Source organism: Corvus kubaryi, unplaced genomic scaffold, assembly GCF_017639235.1.
Source record: "Corvus kubaryi isolate FWS band 111438036 unplaced genomic scaffold, C.kubaryi_AGA036_p1.0 37387, whole genome shotgun sequence".
Classification (NCBI taxonomy): Eukaryota; Metazoa; Chordata; class Aves; order Passeriformes; family Corvidae; genus Corvus; species Corvus kubaryi.
The window spans coordinates 7334190-7350132 of record NW_024581129.1 but is presented as its reverse complement, the minus strand read 5'-3'; the positions used below and the strand labels follow the sequence as shown (position 1 = coordinate 7350132).

The following is a 15943-nucleotide window of genomic DNA, read 5'->3' as shown; positions in this document are numbered from 1 at the left end:
TCCTCTCCACCCCACCCTCATTCTCTCTGCATCCATAATTTTAATTAAGGTCTCCTGCACAACACAAGACACTTTATTAAGTCCTCCAGCCTATCAGGCATTAATGAATGAGCTCACTGGTGGGGGCTGGGGATGGCACAAGGACAAAGCTGACAGAAAAATCCCCTCCCCAGCACAGAGGTTCCCTGAAGCTGAACTGCATGGAATATCCCTGTCCAGGGACTGGAATATGGCCAGGAATCCATGTGTCCAGCACTGGGAGGGGGGTGGGGGGTGGTTCCATGAGCAACACATATTGGGAAACTAAAGCAGGAAAGGAGGAAGGATTTACATGATCAGGAAAGAGTTTGAACTTTCCCAGGACCTCAAGAACTCACTGATCAGACAAAGATTTTATTTCCTTTATGACTCATAAACACTCAAACACAACGGACACTTGGTGTTCCCACACACCTGCACAGGCGAGGGCTGGCCCTTTGTCCCCTCGCCTGTCCCTTCACAGTCCCACGTGCACATTGCACTTGTCTTCATCTCCCTGCTGTCAGCCATTCCCAAATCCACGCTTCCCACTCACAGACAAAGCAGGAGATGAAGTGCTCACAGTATAGTCCAGCTTACGAGGTGCCTCCCAGTTGGGTACTGTAGTGTCTGGTGCCCTCCTTGCCTCAGGATGGGCTGCAAGTCCCAGTCCAGCTGTGCCCACCTGCCCTGCAAGGTCCAACTGCACTGCTTCAGCCTCCCCCAGGAGACTCCCTGTCAGGAAATAGGCAAAACTCGTGGGGAAGATGATGCCCCAAGACTTGGCAGCAGCCAAAAAGGGATTTATCAGGTGCATGGGTAAGGATGAGACACCCCAGCATTCCTCCAACCACAGGAAGTTCTGCAGATGGATCTGGAAGCTGGGTCTGAACACCTGGAGTCAGCCATGGGGGTCAGACTCTTCATCCCCAGGGACTGCTGGCCAAGCTCTGCCCTTCCACTGCTCCCCTTCCCTCTTTGCTGTTACTTCTGGTGGCAAAATAATCTCTGCTGAGGGAGAGAGGCTTTACTGGGAATTCCTCAAAATGAAGACAAACCTTGGGAATTTAAGCAGCATTTTGGGCAGGAGAGAACCCAAATGAACTCTTTCCAGAACTGGCAGTAGAATGAGTCAGAGCCTGAAGAGTCCAAGTGCTGCCGAGGTCCAGGGAGGAGCTGGGATTCCTGGGTGCTCAGAAATAGCAACTGGATTTCCAATACTTCATATTTCATTCTCAATTAAGTCCTCAAAAATTCCACAATTCCTGTGCCTTCATGTGAGGATCTGCAGAACATCATCCTTTGTCTGCTTCCACCAGGAGCTGGTGTGGAAGGAGTCCAAAGAAAGGTTCTGCAGGGAAGTTCCCAAAAGAGAAGCCTTGAAACAGCTCAAATCAAACCACAGTGCGTTGGTCCTCTGGGAGCTTCTGCTGGGAATCCAGTGTCCTCCTCAGGGGCACCCGAAGCTCCTGGCAGGTTCAGTGCCAAGTCCACATGCAAGGAGCAGCCAAGCTGTGCCTCCCAATCCCTGTGTCCATGCAGGTGCAGGGATCAGCACGCAGGGACCACAATTCCATGGCCTCAGTGTCCCAGCAGGGACACCCCGAGCCCGGCCCTACACGAACTCAGTGAAGTCGTCCACGGAGGAGATCAGCCTCTTCCTCTGCCCTGTCTCATAGGTGGGAGGGGGGTCCTGGGGGATCTGGGGAGGGGGTTTTGTGGGGGCAGAGGGGTGCAGCTGCAGGGGAAGGCCAGGGCTCTGGTACTGTGTCTCTTCCCGGAGCTGAAAGGCAACGGAGAACAGGTGAGCTCCATTATCTCCAAAACTCTTTCTGTTCTCCATCTGGGCAGGGCAGGTTACCCTGGACACTGTGCCAGCACTGAGGGGGTGCCACTCTGTGTCCAGGTGTTGGACATCAGGAGGAATTTCTCCATGGGAAAGGTGGTCATTCTCACAACAGAACTGGAACTGGATGATCCTTGAGGTCCCTTCCAACCCAAACTCTCTGTGATTCCCTGACCAGCTGGATTCTAACCTCCATATACACACCCCTCCTCTCACTCAGCAAGTTCTGCCAGCTGGTTTTACCTGCCTTAATTGCAGTAAGAGTCTCAGTAAAGGCCAGTTCTACCCCTCAGAGCAGCTCCACTCACCCGGTGCCGGAGCCTCTTGATGTGGCGCAGCCTCGCGATCCATTTGGAGGGGTAGGTGTCCGTGGGGTTGGATCTGCTGTGGTGGACCTGGGAAGCCATCTGGGTTGGGAAGGGTGGGGAGAAGCAGGGAAAGAGAGGAGCCACATTAACATAACAACAACAATAAAATTAATCCGATTTTTGTGTGCAGTTTGACAGCAACTAAAATCCAGCTCTGAGTTAGGACTGTTCAGGTGCCAACTCTGGCTTCAAGGTCAAGTAGAAAAGTTGTTTCTTTGCTTTAGCAGGCCCTGCTTGTTTCCTTGGAAGATGGTGATGGCCCAAGGCAGCAGCTGGAAGTCAGAAGGTCTGGGGGAGCTGGGGGTACTCACATTGGCATGCAGGGCCATCTGACGGGCCACAAAGGGCAGGTTCTTGTCAGAGATGATCTTGGCAACACTTGTGTCCACCAGACCCTCCATGTCTTTGGTTTAAAGGAAAAGAAAAAAATTCTTGTAAGACAGTTAAGAAGAAGCAAAAGGTTGCCAGTAACTAAACATTTAAGTCAAATAAACCTGAGGAATTGTATTACACAAGTCCCCACCAGCTCCACAGCTCCCACTCTAACAGAACCCGCTCTGCAGCTTAACACAAGTGGCTCCCAAATTCTGGCTGCTCCATAAAGGTTTGGGGAGAGCCTGCTGGGCTCTCACATGAACCAAACTGTGAGCCAGAAACACCCAAAAGTGCCCCTTTGGTAAAACACCTGCGCCAGCACTGCTGAACCCTCCATGTCCTCCAACATCCCCAGGCTGTTGGAGGGATCTGCTCTGCTGCTGGCACTGTGTCCTGAGCTTGAACACAATATGAGCAATCCAGTCAAGGTACACAAGCAGGGCAAACCCAGATGTAACTGGGCAAACTGGATCCAGAGAGTTTCTCCTAGAAGTTTTAACTTTTGAAACTCAAGCCCTCAACACAGCAAAGGCTGAGGACTTCCCACCTTTCCGACACTGCAGCGTCACCAGGTTACAGTCATAGTCCAGGGGGGTGATGATCACATGCACAAAATTGAACTGCCCCTAAAGAGAAACCAGTAAAAGAGTCAGAAACATTTCCCTGGCAGCACTGTGGTTTGAATGTCATAAACTCACACCAGAGACCCCACCATGGCCAACAGCTCCCCCCATAATCCCCACACTGTTTTTAGGGTAACACCCACACATGAAGGTTTACAACCTTGTAGTGCTGCTGTAACACACCCACAAGGAAAACCCCCTACCTTTATTGTGCCCAGTTTAAAATCCTCTCCAGAATCATTGTAAACGATGGAAACAAAATCATTCCCCAGGTGCCTCTTCTTGTCACAGCGATATTTATCCAAATCCTTTGTGGGCATCAGAGTAGCAATGTGGAAAATGGCTGGAAAGGGAACACAAAGATCCTTAGCCTAGGCTGGGAAAGCAGCAATGGTCACATGCCAGTAATAAAAATACAAACTGTGCTCCCTCAATAGGTTTGTCCCCATTTTTGAGAGCTGAATCCCGTCCCACTGGATGCCCCAGGGGTCCCTGGAGCAGAGTGCAGCAGCCAGTGGGAAGGACCACAGCAGCATGGGGAACAGACCCTGGGTTAGGGAGGAAAAAGAGCTTAAACCAGGACTTGCCCTAACTGAGCTCTGCAGAGCCCCAAGGCCACAGGGAGTGGCCTACAGCCATCCCATGGAACTGGACTCAGCGTGATGAGCACAGAGCTGTGCAGAAAAATTTGGGAAGTTCACCATATCCTGCTGGATCCTGGATGATTTCTGCACTGCTTGGTGCTGCAGCAGCTGGGTGACACTGCAGTGACATGAGCCATGGCCACAGCAGTGACATTCCCTGCTCCAAACTGCTCTCCAGAGAAACACAGCAATACTGACATCACCCTCAGTGAACAGCTTTCACAGCACCTTGGGGACAAGCAGCTAAACCTCTAAACTAAACCCTGTCAGCCTTTAAAGAGCTGATCGTTGCACAGATTTACAGAGCAGATTGTTTTACAGAGCAGAGCATCATAAAACTGGTGTGGTTTTTTTTGTTAAGAAAGGCAGATATGCACCTGTCCTGAACTTCATCACATAGCCTGCAGAGCTAACAGAACAGGAGGGGATCAGAGCCCCAGGACATCCTCACTACATCCCTGGGAAGGAATCAGTGTGGAAGGCAGGTCAGGTGAAGTCAGAAGACACAGACCATCCTTCCAGCTCACCTTGCATGATGTCATCGTGCCAGCAGTAGGTGAACTGTCCATCCTCCCCACACACATCCAGGCCACCCAGGTAAATCTTATCTGGCTGACAGTCCTTGAGCTCGATGAGCTTGCCCAGGCCCGTGAGGAACTCGGTGTAGCGATAGGAGCCGTGCTCATTGGACAGGATGGCGATCTCGTTGTTGCTCTGGGACACAGGGACATGTCACAAGTGATCCCTTCCTGGGATGAGGTGACTGCCCTCACAGAAGGGCTTCATGCACGCACTGATTTTTAGCACAAGAAACTAAGGAAAAGCAAGGCTGCTGCAGGAGCAGGGCAAATCCCACTGCTGGAGAGGTTCCCAGCATTCCATAAGGATTCCAGCCCCTGCACACACTCACCTGGCCCTCCCCAACATAGAGCACTGCAATCTTGTGTGTGTCGTAGGATGGGATCTGATCCAGGAGCTGCACCGACCTCTCAAACGTCTGCAATCAAAACAGGGACCCCACCTGAGCAGCCTGGGCTGCTGGGAGGTGTCCCTGCCCATCGAGGTCCCTTCCAACCCAAACCATCCCAGGACTCTGTGAGCTTTAAAAAATCCTCTCCACAACCCCAACACAAAGAATCTCCCATCTGTGGCACTGCTGGTAGGAAACACCTTTAAACTGCAGCACCTTAGCTGGACACTTGTGATTAACATTTGCATTCCAAGAAAGTCATGAGGTTAAAAAAACTAAGGATTTATAAAACTCCTTGCCTACCTCATTTGGCAACAAGAGGGGTTTGTTGTTTTCATCACCAAAGAAGGGGGAGTGATACAACTGTAAAAACACAAAGCTGAAGGAGAGAGGGAGGGAAAAGTCTGTTACAATAAAAATGAAGTCAATTTTGATCTGTTGGATGTAAGAACATTATGTACAGCAGAAAAAGAGGAGGAATTAAAGTGCTAACAGGGTATTATTCATCTTTTAGAGACACTCTGAGTGCCTGGACTACCTGCAGTTTGCAATAGACCCCTGTCAGAAAAACAATAATGTGTCAAACAGCAGCAGCCACAAAAATTCCCTGTTCAAAGGCACGGAGTGGAGGAGCAGGAATGCCCTCCACAGCTCTGGGGGCATTTCTAGGCTTTCAGACACAAATTGTACAAAAATTTGCATTTTACCTGCCCTCAATCAGATGAAAATTGTCTCATCATGCAATTTCAGACAGCTAACAATATCCCCAGTTCAAAAAGCAACAATTACAAACCTTCTTCTCCTTCTTGGGATTTTGCACATTCTATTTCTTGAAATGCAAAACCAGCAATTCACTCTGTTCACAGCAAAATTAACCCTGGGTAACCTGCAGTCAAACCACAGCCCCTAAATTGAGTACATTAAGTACAGGAGGAAACTATTCATCTATTTCTTTCACCATTTGGGAGTTCTGTTTCCTAATCCCAAAATTAATTCAGTGGTACTGTGCTCAACAGGTCTGTACTAGCTCCTGAATCAAGCAGGTAATTCATTTTTCAATCAGATGCTTTGCAGACCCCACCCAAGCAGCCCCTCCTGAAGGAGCCCCTGATGGGGCAGCTCAGGGGCCCTGCACCCACCTGGGGTTTATCCCAGGGACTTTCTCCGCGTTGGAAGCTGCTGTCCTGCCCTTGAAGGCATCTCTCTCGATCCTCTTCCCCCTCCTGGACGGGGCAGAGTCGGAGATGGTGTAGCCCCGGGGCCGGTGCCCTGAGGGCGAGCGGGGTGAGGTGACAGCCCCGGTGCCACCCCCCGGCCCGGTGGCCCTGCTGTCGTCCCCCCTGCCCAGCCAGCTGCCCAGCCCTTCCCCTTCCAGGTTCCCCGACTGGGATTTGGATTTCACTTCCGTGCTCAGCCTCCTGGGCACCTCCCGGCCGTTGGCATCCTTGAGCACCTCCTGCAGCGTCTGGAGCTCGGGAGAGGAGCTGGACTTGCTGAGGGGCTGCGAGGGCTGGAAGGAGAGCTCCTCCAGCGCCCGGCCCTCCTCCCGCCCGATGGGGATCCCGCCCTCCACCAGCTCCTCCGACTTCAGCGACTTGTCTTCCTGGCTGGAGGTGGAGGAGGACTGGAAGAGAGAGACACACAGAATACAAGTTTTCAAGGAATCAAAGAATCCCAGAATGGTTTGGGTTGGGATAGACCTTAAAGCTCATCCCGTGGTTGCTCCAAGCCCCACACAACCTGGCCTGGGACACTCCAAGCAGTGGAGCAGAGAGCTGTGGGGCAGCCACAGCTTCTCTGGGCACCCTGTGCCATGGTCTCCCCACCCTCACAGGGAAGGATTCCTTCCTTTTCCTGACAGCCAGAATAAAAGCTGACAACAGCAATGCTCAAGGCACCCCAACACTTCCAGGGAAACGTGGGCAGGAGGGAGCACAAAGCAGTGCGGATCGAGGTCCCTGATAAAACAGGGATTTTCCCCTGAATCCTTCCAGGCCATCCAGACTCCCAGCACCATCAGTGAGCTATTTCTGAGGGTGCCATGAGGGAATTAATGCACAATCCCTTCCTGGCTGTCACCCACTGCTCGCCCTGGGCCTCTCCTTACCCTGCTGTAGGAGTCCTGGGCTTTTCCAAACCTCTCCTCGCTCAGGACGTGCTCGGAACACGAGGTCTCCACGTCCTCGCTCTCCGGGGACTCCGCAGGGGACTCGGCCTCCCTGAGATCCATCTCCCCCGCGCTCCCTTCCTCCAGCACCACAGCGGATTCTACGGAGACACCGGCACGGGAGCTGTGGAGAGGGGACACGGGGACGGGCCCCCCTCCTCTCCTCTCAAGTACCAGCCTTTTCCCTACGGGATCTCAACGGAAGGCCATACGGAATGAGTGCCCTGGCATTTCTTGTCATGTCAGACTCGCTCCTGGCTCCCCTTTTTCCAGGGAATAAATCACCTCACCCTCACAGCCAAGGGCTGCCTGCCTTGGGCTAAGGAAGTGCAGCTGTTTTTTCCAATTGTTGCCGAAGGACAAGCAGGGCACGGGATGAGGAAACGGGACCTTGGACATGGGTTACCAGGACAGACAGGAACTACAGAGATGTAGGAAAGTACCGGATAAAAGCTCGCTGGAGGCATCAGCTCTGTGCAAGGCTGCAACAAAGGGAGCTTTTCTTGTACTGAAATGCAACACTCCTGTGCCTTGAGGCCTACAAGGAGATCAGAAATTTTCCTAGGAGCCACTTCCTTGCAGTTTGGCAGCTTTCCTAGAATGTCTCAGGAGAAGCAAAACAATTCAGCCCTGAACATGTGGAAAGACGAGAGCAGGGGTGACACGGGCACTGCAGGTGGCATCTGCTCAGACACACAGGGAGTGGAACCACACTGACAAAAAAGCTCCGTGGAAGCCCTGCCTACGTGGAGGATTTAACCTTGGATCTGCTCCAGGCACTGACCACAGGGATGAGTCTGACCAAAGGCTCCTCCTGGCCTTACTTTTTGTCCTGAGGAAAAGGCTGGAGAACAGGAGGCTTCCCATTATGCACACAAGGGACTGGAAGACCAATCTGAAAGGCCAAGATTTGTTTTCCAAAATAATAACAATAATAAAACCAAAAATTAGCACACACAAAATATAAATAAAATGAGCAAAATTAAAAAAAATACAAAGAAAAAATCACTATAGCAGCTTTTCCTGGATTGATTTCAGCTCGCAGGACCAAAGTTATTTCAAAGAAGCAATTAAGAGTTAGCATTGCACACACAAACCTTTTAAAAATACAAAACAAACCAAAAGGAACCAAAACAACGTGCTGATCTGGTTAGCTGTCCAAGCCAGAACACACCTGCAGATACCCAGGGCTTCCAAGCTCCCCTCCTACACCACTGCCAAGATTGCTGGTGCTTTGAAACAACCCAAGCACTAATTATTCTTTAGGTGGGAAGAGAATAACAGGAGCAGAGAGAAGTACAGAAAAATATTGAACTGCAGCAGCTTTGTGCTGCTTTGAGAGGCCTCTGACAGCAACCAGCAGCAGCTCAGAACACCCCACTGCTCTACTGGGAGTTTTCCAGTGAAGTAAAGAGGCAGAAAAACATTTGAACCCTCTAATTAAAATCACAACGCACTGCAGGTTATCAAAGCAATGCAGGTGTTGTGCTCATAAGGTGTGTAATTTGATCTCCACTTCACTTAATTATGAAATCAATTTTACTGAAGTAGAGAAAGATTTCATATTTCTGTAGAGCCTCTAAAAGGCAGAATTTAGCAGGTTTTCTGCCGAAATATATTTCTTTTAATTTAAAAATCTCTTAACCAGCCTCCATGCTGGCTGAACTTTATCCATATATAAAATATATACATATTATCAGCTGCTTTTATCTTTCTGTGTCCAATTCTGGCAGATCCCTGGGCTGAGCAGCTCCAAGGGGAGCCTGTCCTGCAGCACACACTGCTCTTCTCACAACTGGGAGCTTTTCCACTGAGCAGAACACAAAGCCAATTGGAAAATGAAGCTGCAAATGAAGAATTAATTAACCCAGCCACGTTTTGACAGGTCATTTAACACCTGGCCTCATGACTCACAAGCCACCCCAGCTAAAAGCAAAGTTGCTTTAAGAAATTGTCTGCACTTGCAAATGTTGGATCTGGCTTGGACTTCTTCATGCTAGTCAAGATCCCATTTGTTGAGAGTGATGAGACTGGGGACAGACAGGAGACATGGAAGGGGAAAATGAGGGATGAGGGATACATTTTCTATGAATCAGAGGTGTTCTTCTATGGCAATACTGTTTGGTTGTTTTTTTCCTTAAATATATATAAATATACCTGCCCAGGATATGCTCCTGTGCAACTTCCCTTGACAACTGGACTGGTACATGGAAGAGAAAGAGGCCACTGCAAAGGGAAATCAAGTGAGCAGCTACATCAAAAGGAAGGAGAGACTATATGAAAAAAAATTATAAAAAAATTAAAAAGCACAGAGTTTAAAATGTAACCAAGAGCCTAGTTTAAAACAAACAAATAAATAAATGAAACAAAGGAAAGAACAAGCTGGGATAAGCTCACCAGATGCCAAAGGGATACTTTAAGGGCACAAGGTCTCAACACGAATAAGGAGGAATAAACACATCCAACAGTGTAGGCTCCAACTGCTCCCTTTGCAGAATGCATTTTGTGAGGCTTAGGAACAGAAAATCCCTTCCTGATATCCCAGCACACACAGGAAACCAGGCTGAGCCTTTCCTGACCTGCACAAGGTCACTTTTAAACCCACAGAAGAGTCTGGAGAATAGAAATCTGGGTAAAGACTCACAGAGGTTTAACCTCTAAAGAGGCAGAGCAGGCATGTGACAGTCTGACAGCAAAACTTCTTCCAAATGGTCCTTCCCCAGCCAGCTCCAGCAAGTCTGGTTAACAAGGATGTGGGCCAAAATTACTCTCAGACTGGCACAGGAGTGGCATTCAGGTGGTGTGGGTTCAGCTCTCCACTTAGCTCCATATACCACAAATTTTTAGTCACAGAAGCGTTTATGGAAAATAATTACTTTGTTTGTTTGTAAGACGTGATAATTTGACTCCAATTTTGTGTTTACACGTTCTGAAATACTAAAATATACCCTGCCCTTCTTAAAACAAACCTGAAAACTGGCATTTTTACCAGATTTCCAGACAATCCGTCCCATTTTTCCCCAGCAAAGCCTGGTCTGCTGGTACCACTGCTCAATTCTGATGGTGTCTGCAGTGCTCAGAGCCTCAGTGTTGGATATCACTGGATAAGAGCTCGAGCAGGGGCTGCAGAAAGCTTCAAAAATTGCAGCTGTTAGTCAACACCAATCTCCCAACATTAACAGCTTTTTAAGAGGAACTAGTACCACATTAAACAGAGTGAAAATCCTCAGCCACTGTGTTAAAGTCAAGCCAGCAAATGAAACTCGAGTGGTTCAACTGAAGGCTGACAAGTCATTTTCAGAGGTGGGTAAATCCAACAGGATTTGCATTCTGCTCTAAAAGCCAGCAGCAACCAACTCCTCCTGGCTGGCAAGGTTTGGAAGAGGCCATTCCCCAGGAACCTGCAGCTCTGAGTGCCCGACACAGACTCCCAAACTGAAGACAAATGGAAATGGAAACACTGCATGGAAAGATCCATCCACAAGTGGGATGCCCAGATCAGCCCCAAACAAGTGGGTGAAGGAACAGATCCATGACTTTGTTCATTTTCATTTGGGGAACACACGAAACACACGACTCCTGCAAAGCAGCTCTGTTACTCCCCTGTTCTCCTCTTCCCCTACAGGACAGCAGAAGCAAGGAGGAAGGGAATTTTTCACTTCTAGGGACAAGAACTGATTCCCTTTCTCATTGCTGGCCCCCCTCACACTCCCAGCTGCTCTAGAAGCCCTGCAGAGACCCAGCAGAGCCTGGAGCTGTTCACGCTCTGCCGGCAGCTCCCACCTGTGTTGGAGCGCTGCAGCAGTGAGGGTTTGGCCGTTCCCGTGGCCAGGCTGGAGGAGGGCACGGACAGGGATTTGTACAGAGCTGTCTCTCGGTGCTCCTTGAAACGTTCTGCAGCCATGAGGGCGTTGGAGAGCTCCTGCAGAGGCATGTTGTTGATGTCTGAGGAAAAGGGGCTCAGCGGGTTCTCCAGGCTCATCAGCCAGCTCGTGTTACCTGCAGCAGACAGTTGGGGAAGGGGTCAGTACTCCCAGGTCCCCCAAAGATTACAGCTCGTGTTGAAAATGCATAAATTGTTTTGGAATTTGCAAATAAAAATCCAAATGGAGCAAGTTCTCAGTTCTTCTGCAGAATGACTTGATTCACTTGCTACTCCCAGTGTTCTGCACTTCACCCCAAGCTCCGCAAAACCCACCCCTGGTAACTCACTGCTACAGCAGATTCCCAAAGGCATCCAAAACACTCAAGTGTCCTAATTAACACCAGGTCAGTTATTTTCTCATGAAACAGCTTTCAGCTGAAATAGGTAATTCCTGTCAATCTCGTGGAACATACCGGTGTTCAAGAATTTTGACCTTGAACAGGTTGTTATTCCTTCCTTAAGAGCAAACATTAACTGTGCAGCTTCCCAGACTTGTGGATGTCCCATCCCTGGAGGTGCCCAAGGCCAGGTTGGACAGGGCTTGGAGCAACCTGGGATAGTGGAAGGTGTCCCTGCCCATGGCAGGGGGTGGCACTGGATGAGTTTTAAGGTCCCTTCCAACCCAAACCATCCCATGGTTCTATAGTTTCAAAAGTCAGTAAGCCACAAACAGATCCATTTACAATCAAATATGGCTTTTTCTCCTTCACCCAGGCTCTGGTTTCTCACCAAATCCAGGATCCCACCCCACACTCAGGTACCCACCTGTGGGCCTGCGCACCAGGATTTCTGCCCAGCCCTGGGTCAGCAGTGGCACGTAGGCAGCCAAGTTGGCTTTTTCCTTCTGCAGGGCTGTCTGTGGAGCAGGACTGGCCTTCTCTGGGCGAGCTGCAGCAGCAGGAGGGCCCTGTGTCCCTTGGGAAGTCGAGCCACTGGGAAAATGGGAGGCTGAGCTGTCTAAGGCACCAACACGTAAGGCATGACCACCTGGCAGGACAGACACAATCCAAGGGAGAGGCATGCTTAGTTAGCCCCAAAAATATCCCAGGAATGAGGCTTTTAAGCTCCTCTAGCAGCTGCATACACAATAACCTGGTTTTATTTCCCTTGTCATTACAATTATTATTGTTACTATTATTTCATTTCAATTATTAAACTGTTCTTCTCTCAATCCACAAATTTTCTTACTTCTCCCCTTCCAATTCTCTCCTCCATCCCCCCACAGCGGCCTGCGTGAGCACATGGGTGGGGCTTAGCTGCCAGCTGGGGTTAAACCATGAAGAAAATTTTACCTTCCATGTGTTCTTTATAAACCAATTTATGGGATCACCAAAGCTCTCCTGCAAGGAGAGGGAAGCAGGAGGAGCCCCTGGTACCCACCCCTCATTAAACACCAGACAGCTCCAGGTCTCAAATTAGCTCAGACAGAGGAGGCACCTGGAGCCTTCAGCCTGTGGCAGGGCCCCAGGAATGGCAAGGAGAGCCCAGGAATGGCAGGGAGAGCCCAGAAATGGCAGGGAGAGCCCAGGATGGGAACTTACCCGACATGGATCGGACTCTGTTGCGGGAGCCCCTGCAGACCTGCTGCCCAGCCTGGGATTCCAGCTTGGCTGGAGCTTCCTTGGTCTGTCTCACTTGCAAAACAGGGTCTGAGCTGTAGGAAAGAAGACATTGGTGATGTTGAGAGAGGAATTAGCCGTGATGGACAAATGAAACATCCCTCTTACAGCAAGAGGAAAAACTACAAAGATGTAGTGGTTTAGGTGACTTTGTCAAGTGGCGACTTCTAGACATGGGAGAGAAACTTACCTTGATTCTGGGGTGCTCTGGAACTCTGCAGAGTCCAGGCCAAGCAGGGACCTTGTTCCTGTTCCAACACTTGTAGTGATGGTCACCAGCTTGTTACCAACCAGCCACGTCTTGGTCCTTCCTCCAGCCAGCAGAAACTCACCCACAGGAGACCTGGGAACACATTTGGGGTGAAGATTCCTCAGGAGGCAGAGGACAGAGCTGATGTCATTAACCATGCAGGAGGTGCTGCCTGCTTCCCTTCTTTACACAGCATCTGTGCCACTCCCCTTAGCTGCCACCATCCACGTTACCCATCAGGATGATGGATGAGCTTCTGCAGCAACTCTGGTTATCCAGCACAGACGTGGAGCAAAGTCCTGCTCCAGACCTTCAAGGCATCTCCTCCAGACAGGTCCAGGCTGAGGCAAAGGATTTGTCAGATTTGACAGAACCACAGAACGGTTTGGGTTGGGAGGAACCTTTAAGTCCATCCAGTGCCACCCCCTGCCATGGGCAGGGACACCTTCCACTATTCCAGGGTGCTCCAAGCCCTGTCCAGCCTGGCCTGGAACACCTCCAGGGATGGGGCATCCCCTGGGAAATCCATTCCAGCACCTCACCACCCTCACACAGAAAAATTCCTTCCCAATATCCCATCTAACCCTGCCCTCTGGCAGTGGGAAACCATTCCCTGTGTCCTGTCCCTCCATCCCTTGTCCCAAGTCCCTCTCCAGCTCTCCTGGAGCCCCTTTAGGCACTGGAAGGAGCTCCAAGGCCTTCCCATAGCCTTCTCTTCTACAGTCTTCCCTCATTTCATCTCTTCTTTAGCCAAGATTTTATCAGTGAGGAAAGGCTTCAGAGCCTGGGCCTGCCAGAATCCCAACGTTTTTCCACCAATAAAGTGAAACACGAACCTGAAACCCACCCATGTGTCCCTGGTCCCTGACTGACCTCTTGGGCACAGCAGTGAAGTTGGAGAAGACGTATCGAGCCATCATGTCCAGACAGGTCTCTGTCAGCTCCAGGTGCAGGTTTTTCAAGTTGTCATCAGCCTGAGCCATGGAGTTTTCATCTGCAGAGCCCAGGCTCGAGCTGGTGATGGATGTTTGGATGCGACTGGAAGAGAACACCCCCAAGTGACAGATCAGATTGCTCCATGTCCCTGTCCCCACAGACGGCGGGATGCAGACCCTGCTGTACATGCACGTGCCAGCCATCAAACCCAGGGACTGGGAAACAGATTTTGGGATCAGCCTCATGTTGTGCTTCCCAGGTTGTCGTTGCAGGAAGTGTATTTTCTCTGGAGAGACTCCAACGTCACTCAGCTGGCCAGGCCAGTGCTCTCTGATGTTGGTGGCCCATGGGCAAGTGCACCAAGCAAGGAGTGAGTGGCAGCTCTGAGTTCCTAATCTATGCTGAGGGCAAGCATCCCATGACCAGCACCAGCTTCCCAGGCAGCAGGTTGCCCATGAGCCAGAAATTGGGGCACTCCAGACTTCACTTTATAATCCTGTGGTTTGCTTTTTTCTCTGTTGCATCTCTCCCGTATATTGATTTTTTCCCCCTCCAAATTCAATAGCTACATAAAACCTAATTTAACTTGAAATAGGAAAAAAAATTGCACTCTGAACAGGAAATTGGCACAACAATAGAGAGCAGGTCTGCCTTCAAATCAGCCAAATCAGCAAGGCACTTTAAAACCATTTCTGTTTTAGGCTGGACTGCAGTATTTTATAAAGACAACTCCTTATGCCATTGTAATACAAACTAAGCTGAGGTACAGCCAAAATTTTTATGATGTGGCAACTTCTTTGGCTTCATTAAGGGCAATTATCTGAACTTCTCGTTGCTACCATTTACACATAAATGCAAGAGAAGAAAATCACCTCATGATTAATGGGGATATCAGAGAATGCTGGAAGGGTTTGGGTTAGAAGGGACCTTAAAGCCCATCAAGTGCCACCCCCTGCCACATCAGGGACACCTTCCACTATCCCAGGCTGCCCCAAGCCCTGTCCAACCTGGCCTTGGACACTTCAAGGATCCAGGGGCAGCCACAGCTTCTCTGGGTAACCTGTGCCAGGGCCTCCCCAGCCTCACAGGGAAGGATCTCTCCCATAGAATGAAGTGTCAGAACTATAACTGCAATTCAGTCACTTCAGCCTCCTTCCCCCAAACACCAGATAGAGCCAAAAATAAAAAACAAAAAACAAAAAATCAAGTTCCACTGACAGCAATCCTACAGGTTAAGGCACAAATCTTCAGGTTCAGCAGTTTAACACTCAAGGGAAGTGATCCAGAAATACGTTTAAGAAGCTGGCATCAATAATTTCACATCTTTCATTAGAGCAGGTCAATGCTTGCCATCAAAACCTGTCAATCAATCAAATCAATCTCTGAAATCAAATCTTGTTTTCTTTAGCTGTGAAATCAACAATTCGTATGGGCTGAGCACACCCTTCACTGCTCTCTGGAAAGACAAATCCAGCTTTTTCATGGCATCATACTTGAGACCAGGACACTTCATCAGCTCCTTCAGAAGAACAAATCCTAAACTGAGGCCAGAACTATTCCTCCTAGAACTGGAAGGAGGGCTCTCCATAACTTTGCAGAGCTTCCAAATCCTCTCCTGAAGCAAATCCTCGCTTGGGAGGCTCAAGTTTTAGTGAGCTGTACCCAGGATTCTCACTTGTGCAGAATGCAACCTTTTTCCTTTCTTTGTGTGTGGGCTTTTTTGTTTGTTTTTTTCTTTCCCCCTTTCATCACTTTTACTTTAAAAACAGAATTTTTTTTGTTGCTAAAGCATCAGAGAACATGGCAAAGTGACCACAGACACCCAGGGTGTGATGTGGCATTGGGAAGCCTCGGGATACTTTCCCAAAACCTTTGCCTGTGGCTAAGGCCAGTTTTTGATGGGATAACCAAGTCATGCAAGCATCCCACATGCAAATCCACCCTGCTTCCACCCACCCTTGCAGTAAAACCTCCAAGGGCCGAGTTGCTCTTGGATTGTCCCCATTTAAAGTGCCTCTACCTGCGGACCACATGTTCAGACACACTGATGCTGCGGGATCGGAAGGCATCAACTGCAGAGGGTTCTTTCAGCTCTTTCACTGGAGGAGAGTTATTCAAGCCTTGCTTTGCATTTTTGGCTAGTCTTAAACTACTATGTGGAGAAGCACCAAGCCCCAAAAGAGGTCACAGAAGGGAGGAAAC

The 15943-nt window shown here is 49.6% G+C and overlaps 1 protein-coding gene across 6 annotated transcripts in view; it reads right to left on the bottom strand.

Moving 5' to 3' along the window:
• Positions 1-373: 373 nt before the first annotated feature.
• The window catches only part of TSC2 (TSC complex subunit 2), a 32321-nt gene continuing 16751 nt past the window's right edge, over positions 374-15943 (bottom strand). Inside the window, exons 26-42 of one of the 6 annotated variants that reach the window (XM_042036890.1) lie at positions 15762-15893; positions 13679-13843; positions 12746-12898; positions 12478-12590; positions 11702-11923; positions 10795-11010; positions 9169-9237; positions 6952-7112; positions 5984-6468; positions 5148-5223; positions 4785-4871; positions 4402-4588; positions 3434-3573; positions 3155-3233; positions 2544-2635; positions 2173-2271; positions 374-1801 (exon numbers count right to left, since the gene is read on the bottom strand). In XM_042036890.1, coding sequence (XP_041892824.1) covers positions 1634-1801; positions 2173-2271; positions 2544-2635; positions 3155-3233; positions 3434-3573; positions 4402-4588; positions 4785-4871; positions 5148-5223; positions 5984-6468; positions 6952-7112; positions 9169-9237; positions 10795-11010; positions 11702-11923; positions 12478-12590; positions 12746-12898; positions 13679-13843; positions 15762-15893 — 2644 coding nt within the window. In that variant the 3' untranslated portion in view covers positions 374-1633. The remainder of the gene's footprint in view (positions 1802-2172; positions 2272-2543; positions 2636-3154; positions 3234-3433; positions 3574-4401; positions 4589-4784; positions 4872-5147; positions 5224-5983; positions 6469-6951; positions 7113-9168; positions 9238-10794; positions 11011-11701; positions 11924-12477; positions 12591-12745; positions 12899-13678; positions 13844-15761; positions 15894-15943) is intronic. The other 5 variants (XM_042036891.1, XM_042036892.1, XM_042036894.1 and 2 more) reach the window with 5 other exon arrangements.